General features: G+C 41.0%; 3 protein-coding genes across 10 annotated transcripts; 2 read left to right on the top strand and 1 right to left on the bottom strand.

The window, feature by feature from the left end:
- Nucleotides 1-236: 236 nt before the first annotated feature.
- gpr186 (G protein-coupled receptor 186) lies at nucleotides 237-14,460 on the bottom strand. Of its 2 annotated transcripts, XM_034704974.1 has the most exons (5): nucleotides 14,200-14,460; nucleotides 13,168-13,318; nucleotides 11,273-11,455; nucleotides 2,924-3,003; nucleotides 237-1,869 (listed from the first exon to the last, which is right to left on the bottom strand). In XM_034704974.1, the coding sequence occupies exon 5, from the start codon at nucleotides 1,839-1,841 to the stop codon at nucleotides 849-851; it is 993 nt and encodes a 330-aa protein (XP_034560865.1). In that variant the 5' UTR covers nucleotides 1,842-1,869; nucleotides 2,924-3,003; nucleotides 11,273-11,455; nucleotides 13,168-13,318; nucleotides 14,200-14,460; the 3' UTR covers nucleotides 237-848. The 2 variants fall into 2 exon arrangements, with proteins under 2 accessions (XP_034560865.1, XP_034560866.1); XM_034704975.1 differs by lacking the exons at nucleotides 11,273-11,455; nucleotides 13,168-13,318; nucleotides 14,200-14,460 and having other exon boundaries at nucleotides 2,924-3,317.
- On the top strand, nucleotides 4,407-11,095 carry cd164l2 (CD164 sialomucin-like 2). Of its 5 annotated transcripts, none has more exons than XM_034704979.1 (7): nucleotides 4,407-5,066; nucleotides 8,313-8,413; nucleotides 8,860-8,946; nucleotides 9,200-9,292; nucleotides 9,376-9,417; nucleotides 9,626-9,785; nucleotides 10,026-11,095. In XM_034704979.1, exons 2-7 carry the CDS (start codon nucleotides 8,335-8,337, stop codon nucleotides 10,042-10,044), a joined length of 480 nt encoding a protein of 159 aa, XP_034560870.1. In that variant the 5' UTR covers nucleotides 4,407-5,066; nucleotides 8,313-8,334; the 3' UTR covers nucleotides 10,045-11,095. The 5 variants fall into 5 exon arrangements, with proteins under 5 accessions (XP_034560870.1, XP_034560869.1, XP_034560868.1 ...); XM_034704978.1 differs by having other exon boundaries at nucleotides 4,408-5,066; nucleotides 8,316-8,413; XM_034704980.1 differs by lacking the exon at nucleotides 4,407-5,066 and adding an exon at nucleotides 5,108-5,197 and having other exon boundaries at nucleotides 8,316-8,413.
- On the top strand, nucleotides 11,787-22,194 carry sytl1 (synaptotagmin-like 1). Of its 3 annotated transcripts, none has more exons than XM_034704973.1 (16): nucleotides 11,787-11,956; nucleotides 12,365-12,473; nucleotides 13,172-13,298; nucleotides 14,217-14,368; nucleotides 14,479-14,581; nucleotides 14,662-14,719; nucleotides 14,811-14,847; nucleotides 14,927-14,964; nucleotides 15,616-15,726; nucleotides 15,926-16,092; nucleotides 16,213-16,315; nucleotides 16,500-16,661; nucleotides 17,007-17,085; nucleotides 17,253-17,352; nucleotides 19,039-19,244; nucleotides 20,811-22,194. In XM_034704973.1, exons 3-16 carry the CDS (start codon nucleotides 13,186-13,188, stop codon nucleotides 20,951-20,953), a joined length of 1,572 nt encoding a protein of 523 aa, XP_034560864.1. In that variant the 5' UTR covers nucleotides 11,787-11,956; nucleotides 12,365-12,473; nucleotides 13,172-13,185; the 3' UTR covers nucleotides 20,954-22,194. The 3 variants fall into 3 exon arrangements, with proteins under 3 accessions (XP_034560864.1, XP_034560862.1, XP_034560861.1); XM_034704971.1 differs by having other exon boundaries at nucleotides 11,788-11,951; nucleotides 14,659-14,719; XM_034704970.1 differs by having other exon boundaries at nucleotides 11,788-11,956; nucleotides 14,659-14,719.
- Nucleotides 22,195-22,976: the final 782 nt, after the last annotated feature.

Here is a 22,976-nt window from a genome sequence, read left to right as displayed (position 1 = left end):
GGAGTGTGAGAAAAGCCTCTTGCATAACCAGTGTATCCTTATACCAAGGCTGGTTTTTAAAAGGACGCAGTGTGTGCAAGATTACCACATTGATGGCTGCTTAACCACCAAATAATTTAGCATACCGGAATAGAAAGCAGTCGTCTGTGCCTAATTGAGTTAAAGAGTAAGAGACAGTGAGAGAGAGACTCTAAAAGCTGTGGTTGTAGAGAAGAGAAGAGTGCTGACGTCGCCCAGTAGAAAAAAAAGCATATTTATTATTCATTTGTATAAAATATTCATTCATTTCAAAAAGGCTGCGCAACATGAACATACGGTCAGTACCTTTCAAAGTGCCTTTAATAGCATGTGCAAAATAGGATCTCAAAGGTCTAGAACAATGTGTTTTTTAGAGATTCAAGTAAATAAAATTGGGCTTTGGATCACATATATCCTCAAACTGTGAGAGGTTTACATTAAAAACACATCATTTCTTCTTCTATTAAAGTGCCAATGGTCATTATATCCACTCTCAAGAGTGTTGATGCATGTAATGTCCCTGTGATTGTTTCATTTTGTGGATCCGATAGATCTACAATTGGCTGAGGATGAGGCACAAAGTACACACAAGACAGTACGTTTTGATCCAGTCCCAAGATGGCGGCCTGCCAGGACGTTACAGGACGTTCTGATTCGCAGGAGGCCTTCATCTCTTGGAGAAGTGCTGCTTGCATGTGTGGGAGTGTGTGAGTGTGGGACTTCATGTTCTGGACCTGGATGATAGTCAATGCAGCTATGTGTGTATCTTGGCACACAAACAGTGATATGTCTGGCATAGATCGTGTGTTGGATTGGCGAGGTTTGGCAGTCTACACATCCACGGGGTAGTGTATGTGTGTGTTTTGTGTGCATCTGTGGGGGCAGCAGGCCTGTAGCAGCACCTTGCGAATGTCTTTATGTCTCAGACTGTAGAGGATTGGATTCAACAGCGAGCTCCCTGCTGCGGGCACGAGGGTGGCATAGGTGTACAAAGGAGGGCTGGAGGCGTCTCCCAGCAGCCCCCAGAGCGAGAAAGGCATCCAGCAGCCCACAAACACACTGAGCACCAGGATCAACCGAGAGAAGCCCCTCCCACTGCTATGTTTACTTGCATATGATTGGTTAGCAGGGAGGAAGTGCCTCTGGGTAGCGATGGCGTGGGCATGCCGTCTTGCCACGCGGCAGATTCCAGCGTACAATTGTAGGGTTACCATTACAACTACTAGGAAGCCACCACACAGCAGTGATAGGTAAGTCCGGGTCAAAGGTCGTGCTACAGAACAGGATTTTGGTTCTCCCAGACAGTGCCACCCCATTGCAGGTCCTGCCCCGATGATGCATGCACCCAACCAGACCAGCAGCAGGAGGACTGCAGCTCTGTAACGTGATTGGCTTGAACCATAGGTCAGGGCATGGCTCAAGGACAGGTATCGGTCCAAAGCGACACCCATCAGGCTACAGAGTGAGGCAGTGAGTGATGTCACCAACAGTCCTGAGGTCAGCAATTCCGACCAATCGCTGGGCTCTACGCAGAACAGGAAGAGGAAGTGCAGGATCAGAGCAACACCTGCCAGGAGGTCTGCCAGCCCAAGACTTGCCAGCAGCAGGAAAACAGGGGCCCGGAGAGAGGGGGTGGCCAAGATGGTGGTGACCACTATTGCATTTTCAGCAGCGATAAGAGTTCCTGAAACACATAGAGCAACGCCCCACACTGTGAGGGGTGGGACCTCATATTTGGGGGACCTATCCAGCAGGTCCAGAGGAAAGAACTGTTCAGCACCTGAGGACTCATCCCAGCCCAGATCAGAGGCGTTCAGGATCATAGTTGATCAGCAGTCACGCAAACACAACCTGAAAAATAAACAAATAGAACATATTGACATTAGCTTCAATTAGTCATTAGCATTTCCATCAGTGCATAAACAGGGAAAAGCAGCAGCTGTGGTTTCAGCCTATGGAGCAGCAAGAGGCCGAATGTGCCAGGAAATAATGTGGTGATAGAGATATCAAAACTTCAAACAATCAGTGTTTCACTACTCATATCAGTGATGTCACTATCTTGCAAGAGAAATAATGCATCAATATGTGCTTAATGCATCTCTATAGAAAGTGCATCAAGAAGCATTCATCATTTGGCTGTCATTAATTAAACTTGTATGAAACTTGAAAATATTAAACCATAAAAAACTTATAAAAATATTGATTATTATTGATTATTATTATTGTCCCTATTGTTCTTATTCACAATTTAATGTAATATGTAGCACTTTTCTTAGCCAAAGGTTAACAGCGCCTCTGTAACACGTTATTTTAAGTCCGGGCTATGCTAGACTTTGCCGTCTTCCCCTTGGTTTAATCCTTCACAATGGAAGCAAAAAAAACATCCACATAATTTATCATATTGCTGATTAAATCTTAAATATTTCCACGTCAAGTTAGTGAGCTCCAGTGTGATGTTTCCCTTTAGTAGTGTCCACTTTAATATCCTCAAGCATCCCTCTTAATACATTTACTAAAAAAAGCCTTTGCTGTTTATTTGGTTTACAGTCGGCTATCTAAGGAATGCGCACGTTATAAGGTTAGGATGCTTGTGCTGCCTGGTATGTTGTCTACTTGTTCTTTCATATCAGAATGTGTTGCAAGCAAAGTGAAATTAACTTCGCAACGTAAAGGATACTATATTATTGTTATATTAGAGATTTATCTTTAAGAGTTTTTAATGCACGGGTCTTTCTTCCTCCCCCCTGTCATGTCTCACGGTGAGGTGGTACATCCCACCTCCTGTTGTATAACAGTTGCAGGTTCATTGCACCACAGAGGATGTCCCCGGCACATGCACGAACACATGAATAGGCACACATCGCACAAAGACGTGAATACATAAACAACGGACCATTAATCTTACCTTGTTGAAGCAAGTCCAGATTCCAGAATTGTTCTCTCTTCTTGTCAGATTAGGTACTTGTGAAGGAGATGGTGATGATGCTGTAGGTAGAAAAGCTCAGTTTAAAAAAAGAAGACAGTCCCTGTAATTGGCTTCGCTCGCGCTCCTTTATTTGTGCTGTCTTCATCGAAGTTCATCCAAACTCTCACTTATAGTTTCTCTTTTGCATCTCCCTCTTCTTCAGTCTCTCCGGAGCGCTGACGGGATGCAGAATGGATGCTCTTGCGCGCGAACTCATCCACAAGAGAGCCTGTCTGACGTCAGTGACTGGGAGGCTCGACCAATGAGCTGCCGGTATTCAGAATGCGGGGAGAGCAGGGGAAGGGGATGTATGGGGAGTAATTTCATTCAGAAAAATGCGGCATCCATGTAGCCCCTCCCATTGCGGTTCACTCCCTTCTCTCATTTCTTGTAAATAGTCACCACAAATGGACCCCCCACCCCCCACCCCCCCACCGCACTCTACCCTTTTACAAACACACGTTTTCTCAATCAGACCCGCTGGCATGGAAGAATGAGAGGAGATTGTTTAGTGTTGGGCTTGGCTCAGGGATGTCAAACTGCAGGACAGAGCTCCCGGCTGGAGCTGTCCCTGGTGCTGAAACGCATAAGGATGACTCATGGGGAGATGTCCTGCAGAGAAACAATAATCTGTGCGTAGAGACCTTTTTATTTACAGTCTATGGTAGAGACAGACTCTTAAGGTGAAAACACAATTTTTGAATGAATCATTATTATTATTATTATTATTATTATTATTATTATTATTATTATTATTATTATTATTGAATCTGAAATATACTGCCGTATGCATGTTAAAATTTTGTCCATGTTGAATATTATTTTTGTAGGGGTTTCATTAAATTCTTGTAAGAGTTAGATTAATTATTTAAAGGTTTAATTCTAATATGTAAATGCAACACCTTGGAGAAATGCAGTGGGTTTTTTATGTGATAGATAGGCCCTAAATATGTCTTACAAACTGTCGATTCCCATAATTTGCATTGGGATCAATAATTCTACATGAACGGGCAGAAATTCTAGCCTTTGCTGAATTATTTACACCACGCCAGACACAATTATCGCAAGGATGATCACAGACAGGACTAAATGAAATAGATCAATTTATGAAAAAAGTATATTATAAGGTTCAAACATGTGATATGATAGCCCTTAAAATCGTTGCTAATTATTAAGAATCGTGTCTGTAAGAATAAACCGGAATAAACGCATGAAAAGATTATGTGGTTGTACAGGGTTTCCTGGAATCCAACAGCAGCATGCTAATCATTCATGTTTCCTGTTATCAAATGTATTGATTTTCCCCTTTTGATTTAAGACCCCAAGCACAGCCCCCCTGCTTCCTTCAGGATCACACTAGCAGCAGGGGATCCGTGGCTTCCCCGGTTTGATAGTGAGCGTGGGTGCCGCAGATGTCTACGTGGTCGTGCATATCAATGCGCTACATATCGAGGAGGGGGGAATCTCGTCCTGCTCGAGCCATATTAGGACACACTTCCTGTCGATTAACTTGGACTACGTCACACAGAGAGGATCTGAGGTGCAACATGTGTCACCTTCACAACTTGCGACAGTCTCATCGAGCCGATCCTAATTTATGCAAAATCACAGCTGTAGTTTTGGTCCTGAGGCATATTTATCGCATTGAAGAAAGGATGTGAAGAACAGAATTTTGGGTGATACTTAAAGCTACATTGTCTTCCATTCGTATTACATTTTATGGCGCTAATGTCCTTAAGTCATTTTTTCAGCCAGCCAGCTTTTATGAATATTTACACTGATAGGCTACCAATAATTCCTCTCGCTATCGCGTGCCGTAAATTGTAGTTATCCACTACAGTCCTTCACATGTGTATCGATTTGTGCTGCAGTGGGAGCTTCGGTGGAGGAATAAATCGTGTTCAGCTTTGTCATATCCCTTATAGTGTTTTTAAAGCACGCCGACACAGAAACGGCACACACCGTGGAGATGCACACATGTAGCTTACCTAAGCAATGTGTTATAGTGCCTATAAGATGTGGGAGAACATGAGCCACGTCTGTGTGTCAGGACGAGGAGGAGGAGGAGGAGGAGGGAGAAGAGGTGAGGATGGTGATGGTGGTAGAATCCACTGCACAAAGATGAGAAGTGTGTCGTGATTCTCGACTCAAAAGACCTGATTTTAAGGGCCTGGGCCATGACTCACAGCATCTACATCACCAAACACTCTGAAGGTTAGAGAACGTTTCGTGCTGGTGCATTTGCAGTTTTAAGTGCAGGGGTGTAGCTGACAGTTACAGAGCATATTCCTAGCAGGGTAACCTGAAGCCTCCATGCTAGGAATATGGTCTTCACTTTAAAACTCCACAAACTGAGGACACAGATAGTGATTAATCAACTTTAGTGCCAAGAGGCTCTGAGATTTGAAACTGTTTTGGTTATGAATAGAATAGGCATGATTAATGCTTAATGCAATGACAGCAATATTTTTGAAGGCACTAATTTGCAGTGAGGCTGTAAACATACAGATTTATTTTTTTAAATAGGAAGTACACATCACAATTTTAAACACCATGTATTCAACAGATATATAGTATAGGCTCATCTCTAAATTGTTAGATATGACAAATAACTGTGGTATTGGATATGGTAAAAAAAACATTTTTTATTAGGAATAAAGGGTGGATTAAGATGTGAACATTTCTCTAAACTAATTTTCAGTATATTATGGGTGATGTGAATTATCTTTGGCAAAAAATGCGTATTTGTGTGGTAATAAATAAAAATAAACCAACATATAAAAAAGACAGTCATTAATTTACACATTTCATCAATGGTAACTTCAAACATAACACCAGAAAATAACCCCACTTGTGTCTTAAGTGATTTTAAATAATACATAAACTCATACTAAAAAGTCACAGACTTGTCAAACTGATCAGGGAGCTGTCAGATTAGGAGTCATTTAAAATTAATGAGCTTTAACTGTCGCAACTGCTTTCCATTATTTTTTTCTCAGTTTATGTATTCATTTTCCCCATTTGTTCTGTATATCAGAGAGCCTTTAATGCAGTTACGAGCTCACAGAGAAAGCCTTTGTACAGACCCATCTTTTTATTTTGCTGAATACAATTATGCGTGAAAAACATTTGCACTGTAATTCAAATGTGTTTTATTTCAATTTAGATTAAAGAACAAACACTTCTCTCATTTTAGGATCATGCAAGATTTCACTCTTTACATTTTTACTCACATTTGAACCACTGAGCTGTTGAAGTACTACAGTTATTATTTTACACATTCTCCATACAAGGACCTGAAAACCTGGTTTGACATGTCAATCAGAAGTGAATCAATCATGTCTTAGAGAACTGACAAGTGACCGGGCAGCACCTCATCGCAAAGAGAACCATTTGAAATTATAATAGACTGCTGACGTACAGGCTGTCTAACACCTCATCACATTGCCAAATGTCAATGTATGTTCACACTTATATATAGAGCTGTCTCCGTTAGATTGGATAACTCATGACACACATTAACAACTATATGAGACACTTCCCTTGTTATAATAAGCACAGTGATTGTGTTGAACTATTTAACTTTCTTTTTCAAGCAGATCCTTTAAAAAATGTACCAGTTCGATTCTATGCAGGGAAAATACATAAAGTCATCCCTGAACATTGTTTAGTATATTTTATTTGCTTGTGGTTGCTTTTTTTAATTAAGGTGTTGCAGAACAATACTTCCTGTTAGTCACTGTTTTGTCTCGGAAGTGTTCACTTGTTGTCTTTCACATCGTTTTGTAAATTATATATTGGATTGTCATGTCTCTCACCTGTCTTGTATTGTTCTGCAACACATTTGTTTGTGATTGCTGAAAGCCACTCCAGGCATCTTGTTACAGCTTATGGCTTTGGAGTGACCACAAGTTGAAATTAGCTTGATGATAGAGGGATCTTTCCCTCTCAGGTTTTTGGATTTTGAGGACTTTTAGAGGCCCGGAAAGGTGATAGAATCAAATACACAAAATAAGTGTTGTGAAACAGGGATATATTTTTAGACATGTTAGCAGTTTTGCCCTGAGGATTGTGTTGTCTGTCAGCCTGTCAGTCCGCATCCTCTGTCCACTCTGACATATCTCAACATCTACTGGATTAATAACAAAAGTGTAAGTATGTCACAACATTCATAATGACCATAATAGAAATAGAAATAAAGTAAAGTGTAATTTCCCCTCAGATTGTGCAGATCTAAGGATTTTTAGAGGCATATTAAGGTGAGAGTATCCTGTATAAAAAAAACACATGTTGTGTAACAGGGATATATTTTTAGCTGTGTTAGCAGTTAAGCTCTGTGCATGGCATCTGATGCTCTGTCGGTCTGTCAGTCTCCTTGCTCAACTCTGAAATATATATCACAATCTATAAGATGGATTACAATGAAACATGGTCGCACCATTGGTTTGAGGATGTATTTCTCTATTTCACATGACTTAGCAGCAAAACTGACGCAGCCCCATGGCCTCAGCTTTGTGTTCAGACAGTTGACGTTATATTACTATGGACAGTGCTCCTCAATCTCCTCCCATTGTGGAAGTGAAGCCAAAATTCAGATACAAAACAATTTGAAGCAGACACTCATTGTAATTGAGAGTTCAACGACTCGTGTGTTTGTGTTCGTTATTTTTTCTCTTGCCGTTCTCTCTGTACTATACAGAACTCTGCAGGCGCCCGCATTTGTCGACAGAGCTATCAATCAATCATCTTTTTATAATCAAATAACCAAATAAAACTGCACTTCTCCGAAAAATGAACACTTGGATGTAAATCACCATGAAAAGAAGTAACTGCTATGACAGATAGCATGTTTGAGAAAAATGTATTTGACGTGTATTCTAATTTTCTAGATTGAGTCATGGCCCAGACGTTAACTTGGAGGAGTCAGGCTTTAAGAACTGTAAAAGTTCTGGCTTCACTTATCCTGTACATTGTTTTATGCAGTCTTTGGTCCAGAAGTGATTAGCAAATATTAGCATGTTCACTTATTAAAGTAACAGTGTTAACATGTGACCAATACGAATTTTAGCCTACTGATGTTAACTTGTAGCTCATAGGGAACAGTTGTCACCCCATCCAAACTGGTGTGTATTTCAGCAGGGTGAAGGTGGGTCAGATAGTTGCTAGGACACCGAGTTTTGGTGTCGCTCATGTTACACAGATCTCTGTCTCTGCTGTCTTTTCCTCTGTGTCCCACCACAGAACCATTTCTCAGTTTGAACTATCTTAATCTTGACTACCGAATACCCTTTTGTGGTCAAAATTTTTTTTACCCACATTTTCCTCCAAGCAGCTTGACTGTTGCTGTCAGGATGAAGACGCTGGTGTTGAAGGTCCTCTGCTCCACACTGCTGCTTCTAGCTGTGGTGCCCATTGTGTGCTCACAGTCAGGTATGGATCAATATACAATTTGTCCCTCTATTTTCCTATCATAGCACAGACTTTGTGTCTTTTGGTCTTGCTTTTCCTCCTTCACCTTCCTTTCTGGTATCTGATGACTCCTTTCCTTGACTCCCAGTTTCTCATATATGTAATCACCTTCAAGAGTAATATCTTATCATGTATCCGTCCATTTTTAAACTGTATGGCTTGTGTTCTAATGTTTCTTTCAAGCAGACAGACTATAAAGATATGAGTAACTCTGCTATCTTTTCTTTGGCATTATTCTTGAATTTAGCCCCCGCACTTTTGCTTGTTTTGACATTGTACTAACTCGTAGGATGTCTTGCAATAATTAAACAGTTTTTGTGTCTCTGTGGGTAGATAATTGTGGGTCTGCCAATAATTTATTTTGAGTGGCACTGCCATTGACTGCCTGTTTTGTGCTCCTTCTACAGATTGTTCTCAGGCTGAGTCATGTGACCTGTGTGTTGGAGACTCCATGCTCAACCTGACAGGCTGTGTCTGGAGGCTTTGTCCAACTGGTAACACACACTCAGACAAACACACACAGACATACACGCACACGCCTCTGACCTCTGATAGTAATTCAATCATCATGGCTGCTGTAACCTAAGCTTTCCTAGTTTGTACAAGAAGACTCAATTATTCAGTGTAACACAAATACAAACAAACACACACACACACACACACACACACACACACACACACACACACACACACACACACGCGTGCGCACATATATACACACACTAAATAGCTTATTCTCTGTCTTAGGTAATGATACAGGGATGTGTGTGACTGATCAGGGAGACTCAGCAGACATCGCCATGAACTGCAGCTGGACTAGAGTGTCTGAATTGTGCACAGGTAGCAAAACACTCCAAAAATATCATGATATTTTTCTGTGTTATACTCACTAAGTCGTCTCTCTTTTGCATGTTTTATTTCAGTTGTAGAGACAGTGGCTGATGGTGGAGGTGGAGGTGACTCAGGTAAATTGTATCAGCTCAGCCCAAACCTCCCCTTCCCCCCCCTCCTCTCTTACTTGCGTCACGACATTTATTATTCCCATAAGAGCCGAGTTAAATGTTCCCTGCTGGCACTTTGTCATTTCTAGTAAAAATCCATGAATCAGACACTCTCTTCTATCAGGAAATTTCACTCTAAACCCCTCAAATTCTACATTTTCTTTGACTTCAGGTGATGGAAGTAGCCCCAACCCTTCCCCAGAGTTCTCCCAGGCCAAGTTTGACATGTCCAGTTTCATTGGGGGTATCATACTGGTGCTGTGTGTTCAGGCAGGTGGCTTCGCTGCCATGCGCTTCCTCAAATCCAAAGAGCAGAGCAGCTATGATCCCATGTGAGTTTTCATACACACATCTGTCAGGGGACAAAAAAATCTAGCGTGACTGTGTCAGTTTAAATAGATGCATGTGAATGTGTAATGGTCTGCTGGTGCGACAGCGGCCTCTGGTGGCAGAAGCAATTTACAACAGCCTGTACACAGTGTTATTCCTCCTAGACATCAATCTTGATTGCAGTTTGACTCTAATCACAAAACGCATCTTTGCATATTAATACTGTGTCTGTCCTCTCACAGAGATCAGCCAGCACAGTAAGGACGAGAAGTATGAAGGACGAACAGCCGAGCCTGGAAGACAGCCGAGCAGTGACTCATCGATTTGTGACGACAAGAGTGTTTTTTTTTCCATGAGCCCCTGTCATTCCCAATAATGTGTACCCCTGGGGGATGGGTGTGTTATTAAGTGGACTTTGTTCTTCCAGAATACTGCATTGTGTAGTGAGTGTCTGTGCACGTGTTTATTGTGTTTGTATAGTAATGATGTTGCAGAGATACTTTGACTGTCGCTATTCACACAATCTGACAAATGAGACACAAAACAGCTTTGATTCCTCTGCTTTGTGACACTTATATTACATGTCTATTGGTGAAACCTCTTACAATATGCATCTTCTGCATCCGTATTAAACAAGCAGTGTAAACTGTGTAAATAGCACAAGGCTGATGTGGGAAAGGGGGATGTAATTCCAGGAAAGGATGTTGGCATCCAAGATCGAAACGGGCATTTCAAATTTTTCCAAAAATAGACTGAAATGATTACCTGAAAGATTTTATCCATTATTAAAGAAAATGTCTGTGTTAAGTGTGGACCTGCATAACTTCAAGTGTTTGATTGAGATTAAACATTGTGTATGTCACATATATGTTTTCTAATCTGTTAACTTGCAGTGAGTTTCATAGTTTGAATAAGGAGCTTAAAGAGCCATACAAACAACTGGTGATCTGTTTTTGGGGAAATCAAAAAAGTGCACTTTACAATCTGCATAATGGTGATTAATTCCATTAATGCTGGAGCACCACCCCTCTGATTTTCATGTGTTTTTGTCATGTGTTGTCAAAAGTTGAGTCATTTTTGAAAATTCTGTTTCATAGTTGACATTTCTGATCTCACTGCTCATGTTCATACCATCAATATTAGCTTCAGTCCATCAATAACAGCTAAAAAGATGTGTGTTCGTACCCTGTTTAATCACGCTAGTGTTGGTTAAGTAGATCATTGTATAGGTCTGGTTTTTAAGGGTGTGTCACTGGAATGCAAAATGCTTTGAAAGGGCTGAATAAACCAAGGATAAGCACCTGTTTCTTTATTTATGGGTGTCTGCTTTGTGCATGCAAATGATATGAGGCTGACTGCTAATCTCAGTAAAATGTTGCACAAAGCTCAGAGCATATTTGTCCACACCAGCACAGTGAGTGAAGTGATTCAGCTGGATTCTTGAAACACACCTAGTATCTGCTGATAAAACTATCCTATTAATTCTTACATGCCTGGGTGTCTGTGTGGATCCCAGAATGCAGCAGCGGCAGAGCGCTGATGGAGGCCTTTCAGGGAGCAGCAGGACGGCTGGTTGGATGCACCAGTCTCTGTCTGAGCCAGGACCTACAGGCTTGAATAAGCCTGCACAAAGAAGTTCCCCAACTGGACAGAGTGTGGCTGTCTTCCAAGTCTGTTGACAAAGGATAGAACTGAATACAGGTCCCTTTTGCTGTGAATGCACCCTCCCCCAATACACACAAACACACTCCCAATAAGCAAAAGTGAAGTGTGTGAGTGTGTACAGTGTACAGTGTGACGCCGAATGTGTGTTTAACAGGTGTCGACAGCTACAAGGAGGAAAGTTAACATCCCACCTCCACCCTACTGCCATTTGGTAAAACATCCGTGTGTGTGAGTCAAATTACACAGTAAAGCAAACACACACACACACACACACACACACACACACACACACACACACACACACACACACACAGTATCTGACTGTTCCGCCTGGCGCTCGGCTCCCAGCTGACATGGTGGGGACTTAAACTCTGAAGGGTGTGCTCTCTGCGTTTACTGAGCACACAAACCTCGACACACACACGCTACACACACGCTAAACACTGCACTGAGGACAACTTTGCACCAAACTTTTCGCAGATGGAACTTGCGGAAGCTGTCAAGTAAGGTAACACACTTTTGGCTGCTTGGAATTATATGATTCTTCTAAGTTTTTGAAAGAAATACGTGGGGGAGAACTTTTATCCTAGTTCCAAAGGAGAAAAAGTAGCAACAGGTGTGCTCTCTCTCGCGCTGTTCATTATGAGGATATAGTGTGTTTGCATTGGCCAAGTGTTCTTAAAAGGGATTTCCTATGCATTTTTTGACTAGTATCTTGAATAATAATTCTAATCTTACTATCATACATCGTATCTTGTGTGTTTTGAATACAAACAGTTAATGTGTTTAATGGTTTTGATGCGTGGGTAGCCACATTACTGCTATAACCCCAAGAATATAGCTAATAATTGTAATCAGTTTTGGCTTTTAGCATCTATTAAACACTAAAATATCCCCATATTTTTTCTCACTTCAGGTGTCACGTTGAGAAGGCCGTGGTGCTCTCGTTGCACGATATCCTGTTTGCTATACTTCCAAACGCTTTGACAGGGGAATCGCTTTGCGCATGCTTGAATCACCTTAAGGTAACTAGCCTCAGGGAAGTGGATACAGGCACGAACACACGAATTGAAAGACATGTAATGAAAACTAATACTTTGTTGTGCCGCAGATAAGTTAATAGCTTACTGAAGTTTTCTTTTTCTATTTTAACACTGGACTTGTAGTCCCAGACAAGGGACTCGCAACAGAAGTAGTATCAACACATTTTAAGTGTATCCTAGTTTTATACAGTTTTGGTAGAAGTAATTGCAAGACCTCAGTAGCTTACCTTACACAGCACAGTTTGAAGTGTGTTGATTAAAAGTAATTCCTGCTTTCCCAACCTTAACCTTTGGATCAACTCATGTAATGACAAACCATTTGTCCCCTGAAAAATATGTGTTTATTATCATGCTGACCTTTTGTAGCTTGTTTCTTGTGAAACAATGAAACAATTTTACCTCTTCAGACCTCATATATTATTCTGAGAAGGACACTGTAACATTTTCAGTGGTCATAAGGCAGAATGGAGGGAAGCACTGAATGTTCCCATTGTCCTCTTTGATATGCTGCCTTGTAAATGATTAAACACTGAAAAGACACATAGTGAGTCTCTGCAGAGGATACTGTTTACCTTTAAAGATGTCCTCATTAATCACATTAAATAACAGGGTTATTATGTAGATAGAGAGTAATAGGTATAGTCTGTTTGTTTAACATTGTGGTTGTGCCTCTTACTTAGGGATCGAGGAGAAGATGGCTGACTCTTCCCTGGACCTGAGTCACCTGACAGAGGAGGAGCAGTCCCGCATCCTGCAGGTCATACAGCGGGACCTGGAGCTGCGTCGTCTCGATGAAGGAAGAGTAAGGTCAGAGGTGACTGTTTATCCTGTTTAGATGAATAGTAATAGTAATTTCTTTACCATGAAAAGCTCAATTTCAATTGAAATAATGCAGCTTGATCTTCTCTGTTTTCTTCTGATACACATTATGAAACAAGGGCATACAATTCATGAAATAGAGTTGTTATCTCCTTACACTTTACAAATATAACAGTTATAGACTGACAGTAACATTATTTACAGTCATATAACTAATTCACCAATGAGCAAGCACTATAGCACATAAGTAGATAAAGCTTCCTTTTCTCAGGAAGAAAGAACCTTGAGCAACACCAGACCTATGCACAGTTGCCCCAACTGGCTGGGCCAGGGAAGGGATATAGAGGAAAAGACAGAAAGTGACTAGAAAGATGCCAGAAGTTTCAGTCAGTTGAGTAAACTAAAATCAGTCACCTCACTCTGGACTTTGGGCTTTTGTGAGCCAGTTGGGGCAGTTACCCACTCTTTTGCTAGATGAGCTAGTGAGGGAGGTTAAAGAACAGGGTGGAATTAATTATACCTACAAAATGTAACTGCTCCTACATTGTCAATGTTATTGATAGCTGACAATGACTTGCAAGATTTAGCTTGACTTTGATAAAATAATTATTCAAATTTTTGCCAATTTTCCCGCAGATTTGAAAGCTGACTTACAGTTAAAGCCCTTGTGTCAGTGTGTTGACCTATAGAGGAGGAACGTGTATGACACTCCTCAGTGTCTAAATAGTAGGACTCATGCCTGTTTTCAGTCAGAAGAAGTTAACTAGGTCATGGTCTGTTTTACGAGTTAAGTTATGAGACAAAAGTGACAACGGTGAGTGTCAAGTTTGAGTCCTGGCCTTACATCAGTTGACTCTGTAGATGTGATTGCTTGCTGTGTAACTTGTACCTGTGTCGACACTGCAGGATCCTCGAGCAGACAGAGACAGACCCAACACGTCTGCGCTCCTTGACAGGGGTGTGGTTCAATGAGGAGCGCAGCAAACGCCACAACAACCGGGCGTCAGTTTGCACCATTGTCCATGCCACCCTCCGCCACCGGAAGACCAAGAGCAGAGGTCAGATATTAGTTAAGGCAGTAATATTATCAGCAGTCCTGTGGGGCTGTTTGTTTTACTGTTGTAGGGATATCCCAGTGATGGCTCTATGGTTGTTGTCATGGCAACAGATGTGTCCCTGACTGAACTGTTCCATGGCGAGAAAGAGAAATCCTCACACAACAACAACTCATCTCCCGAAGCTTACAAAAGACTGACAGAGCAGAATGGAGGGTTAGTGATGGAGTCAGGCATAGAAAAATATCTTCACTGTGTGTAGCTGCTTGTTTCACACATTTTCTTTGTGTTAGAAGCAGTCCAGAGAGTTTGAAAACCTCTCCTACACCCAGAACAAAAAGTCAAATAACAAAGGTCTGTGTATGATACATGTTTTTTTTTTTTCATTTTTCACTTTTTCTTATGCCCAAAAAACTCTGCTAAATATGATCATCTTCAATTCCAGGGTCTCCCGTACAGAAATAGTTCCTCCTCATCCAAAGGTACGAGGGCCACTCATAAGTGATTCTGTACTTATGTGGCTGTATTATTGTTGTTATTAACTATTTACTCACCTTCTAGAGTATGAAAGAAGTAACGGCCACTCAGAAGACCTTGAGGTGATTATAACACAGACACACTCGCACTTATTCATAGATTACAACAGCTGACAGCTCTGGTACACTGACTTAAAAATTAAACCCTAGTTACACATGCTACTCTTCTAGTCCCAGAGCTCCAATTGTGATGTCGTTGTCTGACTTTCAAATATTCACATGCTGAGACAGCCTTTTTTATGTCAAGATTCATTGTGACTTGCACCCTAAACATTTGAAATACAGAAGAATAAGATTGTCATCAGGAAACACTACTTACACATGGACAAGATCAGCAAGGAGATAAATCTTCCTACTTTGTCCACAGGGGGTGCCAAAATCAATGCTAACTAAAAGTTATTTTAAAGAGCTTTAATAAAAATGTTCTTGCCATCAGTGCAACCTTACCATAGTCTGCCATGTTTCTGCATATTAGTATGTGAAGCATGTCCCCTCAGCAAGCTGTACACAAACAATTGCACAGAGGGGATGTTCATTAAATTATACAGTCAGGAATTTATTTTCCTAATTCTGAAACTGCATGGATACAACACAAATCTCTGAGTTTATTTCACAGTTGTCCTTTTAAATTTGATGCAACTGATGTATTCAAGAATATTGTCTTGTGTGTGTGTGTGTGTGTGTCTGTCTGTGCGCATATGTGCGCGCATCCAGGAAGACTATGACTATCACAACGGGGACACTGAGTCTCTGAGCAGCAGCCTGACTGAGCCAGCATCTCTGAAAAACAGCAGCTCCACCGGCAGCCTTCAATCAGGCTACACGGTACCCACACACTCACACAGACACACTCTTATACAAATACACACACAAATGCACATATGCATGCACATACATGCACTTTTGATTAATTGTCATCCAGCGACGCAAGATGACTCAGCTTAGGACAATGACGTAGGAGCTGATCTCTGTTCTGCGCTTCTGTGTCTGTCACTGTGTGTGTGTATGTGTGTGTGTGTTATAGCTCAGCGGGAGCATGATGAGTCTCTTCAGCACTGGGGATTTTGGAGTGGTGGAGGTGAGGGGCCGTATCCAGTTTTCATTGGTGTATGACACCCAGAAGGAGGAGCTGAGGATCAATGTGAATCGCTGTGAGGACATCGCTTCGGCACGCAAGAATCGTTCAGACCCGTGAGTGACGATGCAGGTGGATAAACAGTTTGCAGCAAAAATTAAGACAATAAAACTATCAAAAATGTCTGTGTTTGTGTGTGTGTGTGTGTGTGTGTGTGTGTGTGTGTGTTGTCACAGATATGTTAAATCATATCTCCTGCCAGACAAGTCGAGTCAAAGTAAGAAGAAAACCTCAGTGAAGAAGAAGACTCTGAACCCAGTCTATGATCAGACGCTCCGAGTGAGACACTTTTTAATTAGCATATTACATAAAGTGGCAGCTTTAATACAAATCCCAAATCTTTATGATATAAATTACTAAATGTAAAGTGTTGTGCTGCAGCAAGCATGGCAATCTCTGTCCTATACTTGTCTGTTTCCTCCTTTTATGTGTTTCCTCTCTGATTCTCGATGTCATCTCACAGTATAAAGTACGGAAGGGAGAGATACGGAGCCGGACCTTGAACCTGTCAGTGTGGCATGCTGAGCCCCTTGGGAGGAATGTGTTTCTTGGAGAGGTGGAGGTGGCTCTGGGCCTCTGGGACTGGACATGCACTCAACCACTATGGCAGGATCTGCAACCTCGGGTAGGGAAGAACAGACATTGAAAGATAAAAAATGATGTAATGTATTTGAATATTCACTCACAAATATTTACCAAAAAACCACAGGGCCTGCGTGAACTGTTGTCTAGTATCTCTGTGTCTGTGTAGCAGCAGATTTGGCTGCTTTGTTGCAGACAGAAAACAGGGAGGGGTGTCTCTAGTGTCTGAGAGAGCTGTGAAGGGAGTGGAAGACATGCTGTGAATTTCAACTAAGGTTTTATGTAACCATAATATCTTCCTGCATCCACACTTCTTTCCTCCCTCCCCCTTTCCTTTTCTTTCTGTCTGCTGTAATCTCTTCCTCTTCTCTACTAACCCCCATCTCAGGTTCATTTGAATCCAGACTCCATTAGCAGTCGCGGGACCATCGTGCTCTCTATTAAGTTCATCCCAGATGGCTATGAGGGTGAGCAGAGCACACACAGTTTGTGGATTCATGTGATGTCCTACAGTAATCACACGTGTCTCATGCACTGTCTGTCTGTGTGTGTGTGTGTGTGTGTGTGTGTGTGTGTGTGTGTGTGTGTGTGTGTGTGTGTGTGTGTGTGTGTGTGTGTGTGTGTGCGGTTTAAGGTGGTGGTCTGCCTCTGACAGGAGAGCTTCATATCTGGCTTCGAGAGGCTCAAAGTCTCCTGACCAACAAAGGGGGCGCTATAGACTCATTTGTTCGAAGGTGCGTTAACTCTGCAACGTATACTTGAATTTTTCCTTTAGTTACGTAACATGGTACAATCTGTACTTGTAGAAAAACAAAAGCAGAAAGGAATGGAAAGTGATCACAATGCTAGCTCATGTCGTTTGGCTCATTTTTTTGGTAAGGGGATTGCCTGAACAACTGCTCCTTATACATGATGCTTTTGCCTCTTTTCTGCTGGATGATGCAATAGGAAACTGTTAACACAATGCTAATACACTAGGTTGAGCACTTTAAGAAGCCGTAATCAGGGGCGTGTCCAAACTTTTTTGACTGGGGTGGCCAAAGTGGGGCACAGACTTATGCAGGGGTGGCATAAAGTATGTGTGCGCACTTACACACACGATTGAATAGCCTTTATTCACCCTTTCTATCTTTATTAATCATATCTATTTTACCGTACAGTACAACATTTTAACATTTAAGAATCATTCTGATCTTATATTCCTGTGTATTTTACTTGGTGACATTTCAAAATTCTTAGCTTAATTCTTTTAATACAACAGGTGGATTCACATGACCACTTTCTGCCTCTATCTTTCCGATTGAAAATCGTGTGTAACCTTCCAGTGTGGTGTTAACATGCTCAAGGTGCCAATCTTACCCTTAGCAGCTTGATGTTGTAGCAGCCCGGCTCACAGTGTAGCCTACCAACGGGACACCATAGGGGAGGTTGAGTATCTATTGTGTGGATAATTAACTTTCATTGTTTCGTTTTTTATGAAGCAGCGTGAAAATAGCGCAGTGTTACTATTAGGGGAAAATGTGAAATTTTGTTGGAGGGGTCATTGTTTATTTATTTTCATCCACCAAAGCCGATTGACTATAAATTGAAATCTTTCAAAATGTCCAAAAGGACTTTTGTTTCATTCTCCGACCAGTTTCGCACCACCATGTTGGGCCAAAGCGGTCTTGCGCTATCTCAACTCAAAGGAGACAAGAAACAAGCATGCGCAAAACATCTGCCAACATAATACAATCAGAATGAGTTTACACATGGATGTTTAATTGAAAAACAAAGGTGACATACCAACCTTTTTGTTTCTATTGAAATTCCAACTGGATCATCAAATGTATTCTGATCAGTGTTTATAGGTTATTTTTAATCAGCTTGATCAATTTTACTGATTCTAATCTGAATAGAAGTGGTCATGTAAACCTACCTAATGTATTTAAAAAGTTACAATTTAAAATACTTAAAAATTGCCAATCAATGTTTTATTTTTAATTGACAGTGTGCTGAAGTTGCTAGCAGTTTTTGATGGACTGATTCCATCAAAGACAGATGTGTCAAGTATTGTTCTGCAATTTAAAGTACGAACAAAAGAAGATGTGCTACATTTAAATGCAAAGAAATCTACAAGCAGCCTGTTGCAACACACTCCAAAGAGTCGACAATAACACTAGTCCCGCATCTGACAGGGAAAATAGCCAATAGTATTTTAGGATTTTAGGGTGGCACCTTGGATTACAATTAGAGGTCCATGCCACCCCTGGCCCCAACTCTGGACACACCCCTAGTCATGATATGTCTTGTTATGTGTGTGCCTTCCTCAAGTGGGCAGAATTCTTAAACAACTGTCTACGAATGCACAAAGTAAAAGAAACACAATTAACATCTCCTTTGTCTGATTTTAATTGTCTTATTTGAATCCCCTTAACAAGCTACATACTCCCAGATGCTAGTCGGCAAAGCGGTCAGAAGACGCGGATGATTAAGAACGCCATCAGCCCCACCTACAACCACACCATGGTGTATGACGGCTTCCATACCAGTGACCTGAGAGAGGCCTGCGCCGAGCTGACTGTGTGGCAGCGTGAAGGGTTAAAAACAAACGTCTTAGGAGGCATTCGTTTAAGCTGTGGAACAGGTGAGTGTTTCTCTCTGCTGCTATTTATGTCTACATCCTGTACCGACATTTTGCCCTTATTAAGAGTACAGACAAGCAAAATGAGATTCATGAAATTCTTAACAGGATTGTTATGTAAGAGATTCTTGACTTTTTGTGGCTCTGGTGGAGGATTAGGATTGCCTTGGAGCAGTAATACTAGATAGAATGCAGCTCTTAGTTGTTGTTGTGAAAATACATAGCCCTGATTTTCAGGATTAGAGACTAAACAAAAGGGTTAATTATGTGTAAGCAAGCCACACTATGGATTTTTTATTTTTATGGTCAGGTGTGTATGTTTGTTTTGAACACCCCCATATCAAAAGGATCTTAATAATATGCCTACCAAAGAAAATGTTGACAATTTACCCCAAACCTGTCTGTGTCTTTGCCAGTTTTCATTCTCTGCCTACAAAAAGGAAAAATGGAATGACCCACCATTCAATGGGGATTCTTATTTTTTTTATAGTGCAACAGGATAGTGACAGATAAGGGAACAACACACCTATATTTACCTTGTTATAAAGCAGCAGCCAGTATTTGTTCTTCCGTGCTGGCATGGATATGCAGAAGATCTAAAAAGTCTGCAAAGTTTTATAGCTCAACTTTACTGGAATTTCATCCAATCGTCAGAGCTGGGGTTTTTTTAAAGATTAAATGAGTCCCCTGACATTTTGTGGGCTTGGAGGAAAGCAGTGTATGTATCAGGGGATGTCACATTAAAGGGGATGTTTGACTGACTGGTTGTTTTTATGGTCAACTTTGTAGATGGAGCCATAAAAGTAGTGTTATGCTTCTATTACAGTGGTGTTTTGAAACTTTATGCTGACAGTGTTTCAGCCTAGTACTTCACATTTTGTCCCGCTGGCACTTCAGGCATTTCAGATGGTCGTGTCATCAGAGCGAGGTCGTATCAGGGTTACCAGAGAGTGTCTCAGTGTGACTATTCAATGCTAAATGTCTTATGTTGGGTTGGTGGCAGGGCAGGGTGAAGTTTTACACGACACCAATGTGGTAAACAGTTCTTATTTCAGATGATTTATCTCAGTGAAGTTGTTTGCCTCAATATCGATGTTGTTGTTTTGCTCATACTTAGTGTTACTGTGCTTGACAAGGGTGTGTGGCACTCAGGATCAAACCACTGATGGAGCAGCAGCCTCTTTGTCGCTGTTTGTTTCCTGAGGGAAGATGAAATCAGTGAAGTGGTTGCAAGAGACAGCTTTGATGAAGTTGTGCTTCCTATAAACAGATTGTTAACAAAGTTTTCATATTTAGAGGATAGGACCTAATTCTTTCGACTTTTGAAATTGTTATGTTTTTACTACTTCCAGCATGGGGGTGGGATTTTGGATTTCTCAATTCAGCTGTCAGGCTGATGTTTTGACAGTAAAGCAGTGTGTATATGTTTCTTTACATACAGGAGCAGTTGTCAGGTGTTATGATTGTTTCCATGGCCTCATTTTGTCGTCTGTGTGTGGCTCTCTGATAAGAAAGCTGTGGTTACCTCTTCAACATGAAAAAGGAAACTTGTGTGTATTTGGTCTACAGGTCAAAGCTATGGAGAAGCTGTCAGCTGGATGGACTCTACGGAAGAGGAGGTTGCTGTGTGGACCTCCATGATCACAAACCCAAACCACTGGATTGATGCTACATTACCAATCAGAACTAGCCTTGCACACCGGTCTGAGTGACAATACACACATTTAAACATATGTTCATAAGATAATTTGACTGAAAGATTATCCTCCACTTATCACTACTTAAAACCTCTCTGTTTTTTTTATAAATATATATACATGTTTTCTCACACAAAGGAGGCAGTAGTTGTGTGATATTGTGAACTAATAGCATGTCTGCGTTTTAAATATGTTACTTGTATTTCTTGGATCAATCCTAATTTTTAATCTACTGTAGTTTATTAATTAAATAACAAACCTAAATCGATGAATAACTCAGTGTTCTCTTTTCTCTCTTACCTGGAGACAGAATATGAGAAAAGAAGAGATGGAGAAATACTTTTGAATTTATAACAAGTGGTTCTCCCCAGAAACATCAAACATCTTAGTAGAAAATGACAAATGAACATGAATTCTGTTTGTTCCGACAGTCATTGCTTAATCTTCAGGGAGTTACAGTAGCCGACTACCACCTTGTGGTCAGACTTCATATTTCTTCTACATATTTTTTTTTGCAAATTGAAGGGGGTGAACAGTGAAATGCACATGGATGGATGGATAATGTCCTGTAATTTGTAATCACCCTTTATTTATTTTTGTCTACATACTCACATATATAAATATATATATTTATGTTTTTTTCATCAGAAGAAAAAATTATCCAACAATCCTCCAGTTCATAACTTCGTATGGGATTGCAGTAGCTCAATCTGCAGGTATTAGGTGGGATCCAAAGGGTCACTGGTTCAAGTGCTGTCATAGACCAAGTTTGTAAATTGGACTTGTAGCTGGAGCGATGCCTCGTCCTTTCCTAGTGAACCTCTCAAGCCAGTGAACAGAGGAGCCAGTTCACTTCCTGTGCACTGCTGAGAAGTCCTCAAGCAAGGCACTGAGCCCAGCCCCCTCATTCTGACATCTTTCCATTCGTTCATGTTCATTAGGTTGCTGTTCTTCGAGCTTGAGAGCATTTTGGCCCATAAGAGTGTAGCTTGTTTCAAAACAGTGAAAAAATAGTGCTTTTCTTCTGGGATTCATACATTTAAAAAGCTACATAATAAAATTAAAATCATTGAACACACATATTTCACACACTCAAGTCCAGTAGATGGCAGTATTCTCATTCCTGCTTCTAATTGGTATTAGACCAGAACTAGGGCTATTTATCTTCCAAAATAAAGTCCAATGAAGGTTTTGTGTCTTAACCCTTGCTATTCATACATTTTCTCAACTTGATGATAAAATCAAATATTCTTGTTTTTGGTGATGTCGTTTTTTAATGTGGCTAAACTACCATTATTTATATATATATTTATTAAAGGTAGAATCCATTCTTTGTAAGATATCAACCAAACACAAGTGTTAATAAGTATGTTTTATTATTGACTCTTAAATTATTTTGGCAGTCTGCTGTGTTTGCACAAAATCTAATAACCTCTTAGGACTGGAAAGTATTCATTTGAACAGATGTACCAGTGTTCTCTAACAATGCACAGGAGCAGAAACACCTGTCAGAATTGAGTCCTGAGAGCTGCCACAACACTGGTGAGGATAAGGAGGACAGTGATCTGAAGATCTCAGACCCTCCGGCAGTCAACAGGAGGAGCAGGAGCCAAGGAGCAGTCCAGGCAAGGAACTACCATTGAACTTGGATACCGGCATTAGGATGGAAGAACCTCACACCCGACCTGATTACATGAAGGATGAGAGAAACTCTCAGTCTATTTGTAAATGCTGGACTGCTCTGTAATTCTACATAGAGTTGGGCCTAAGTTCTGTTTAAAAACTCTGACAGACTGCAGTCATAGTAAAGGAATGAAAGTGCACTTCTCAAGGGGAAGCCAGCAGACTGAAAGTTGTGAGTCACACAGCCTGACTCCACCTAAGAAAACAGACAAAGGGAAGCAGTAAAGCCTACAGTACAGCTGTTTTTTTCAGTGGCAGAGTTTAGCCAAAGCGCAAAATCGAGCTCATTAACGTCCAAATGGCGGAGAAACTGTTAAACTGTGAGGTCTGCGGAAAACAACTAAAACTTCCCAAC

This window comes from Notolabrus celidotus, chromosome 16 (assembly GCF_009762535.1).
Source record: "Notolabrus celidotus isolate fNotCel1 chromosome 16, fNotCel1.pri, whole genome shotgun sequence".
NCBI lineage: Eukaryota > Metazoa > Chordata > Actinopteri > Labriformes > Labridae > Notolabrus > Notolabrus celidotus.
This window is presented reverse-complemented; position numbering and strand designations above follow the sequence as displayed.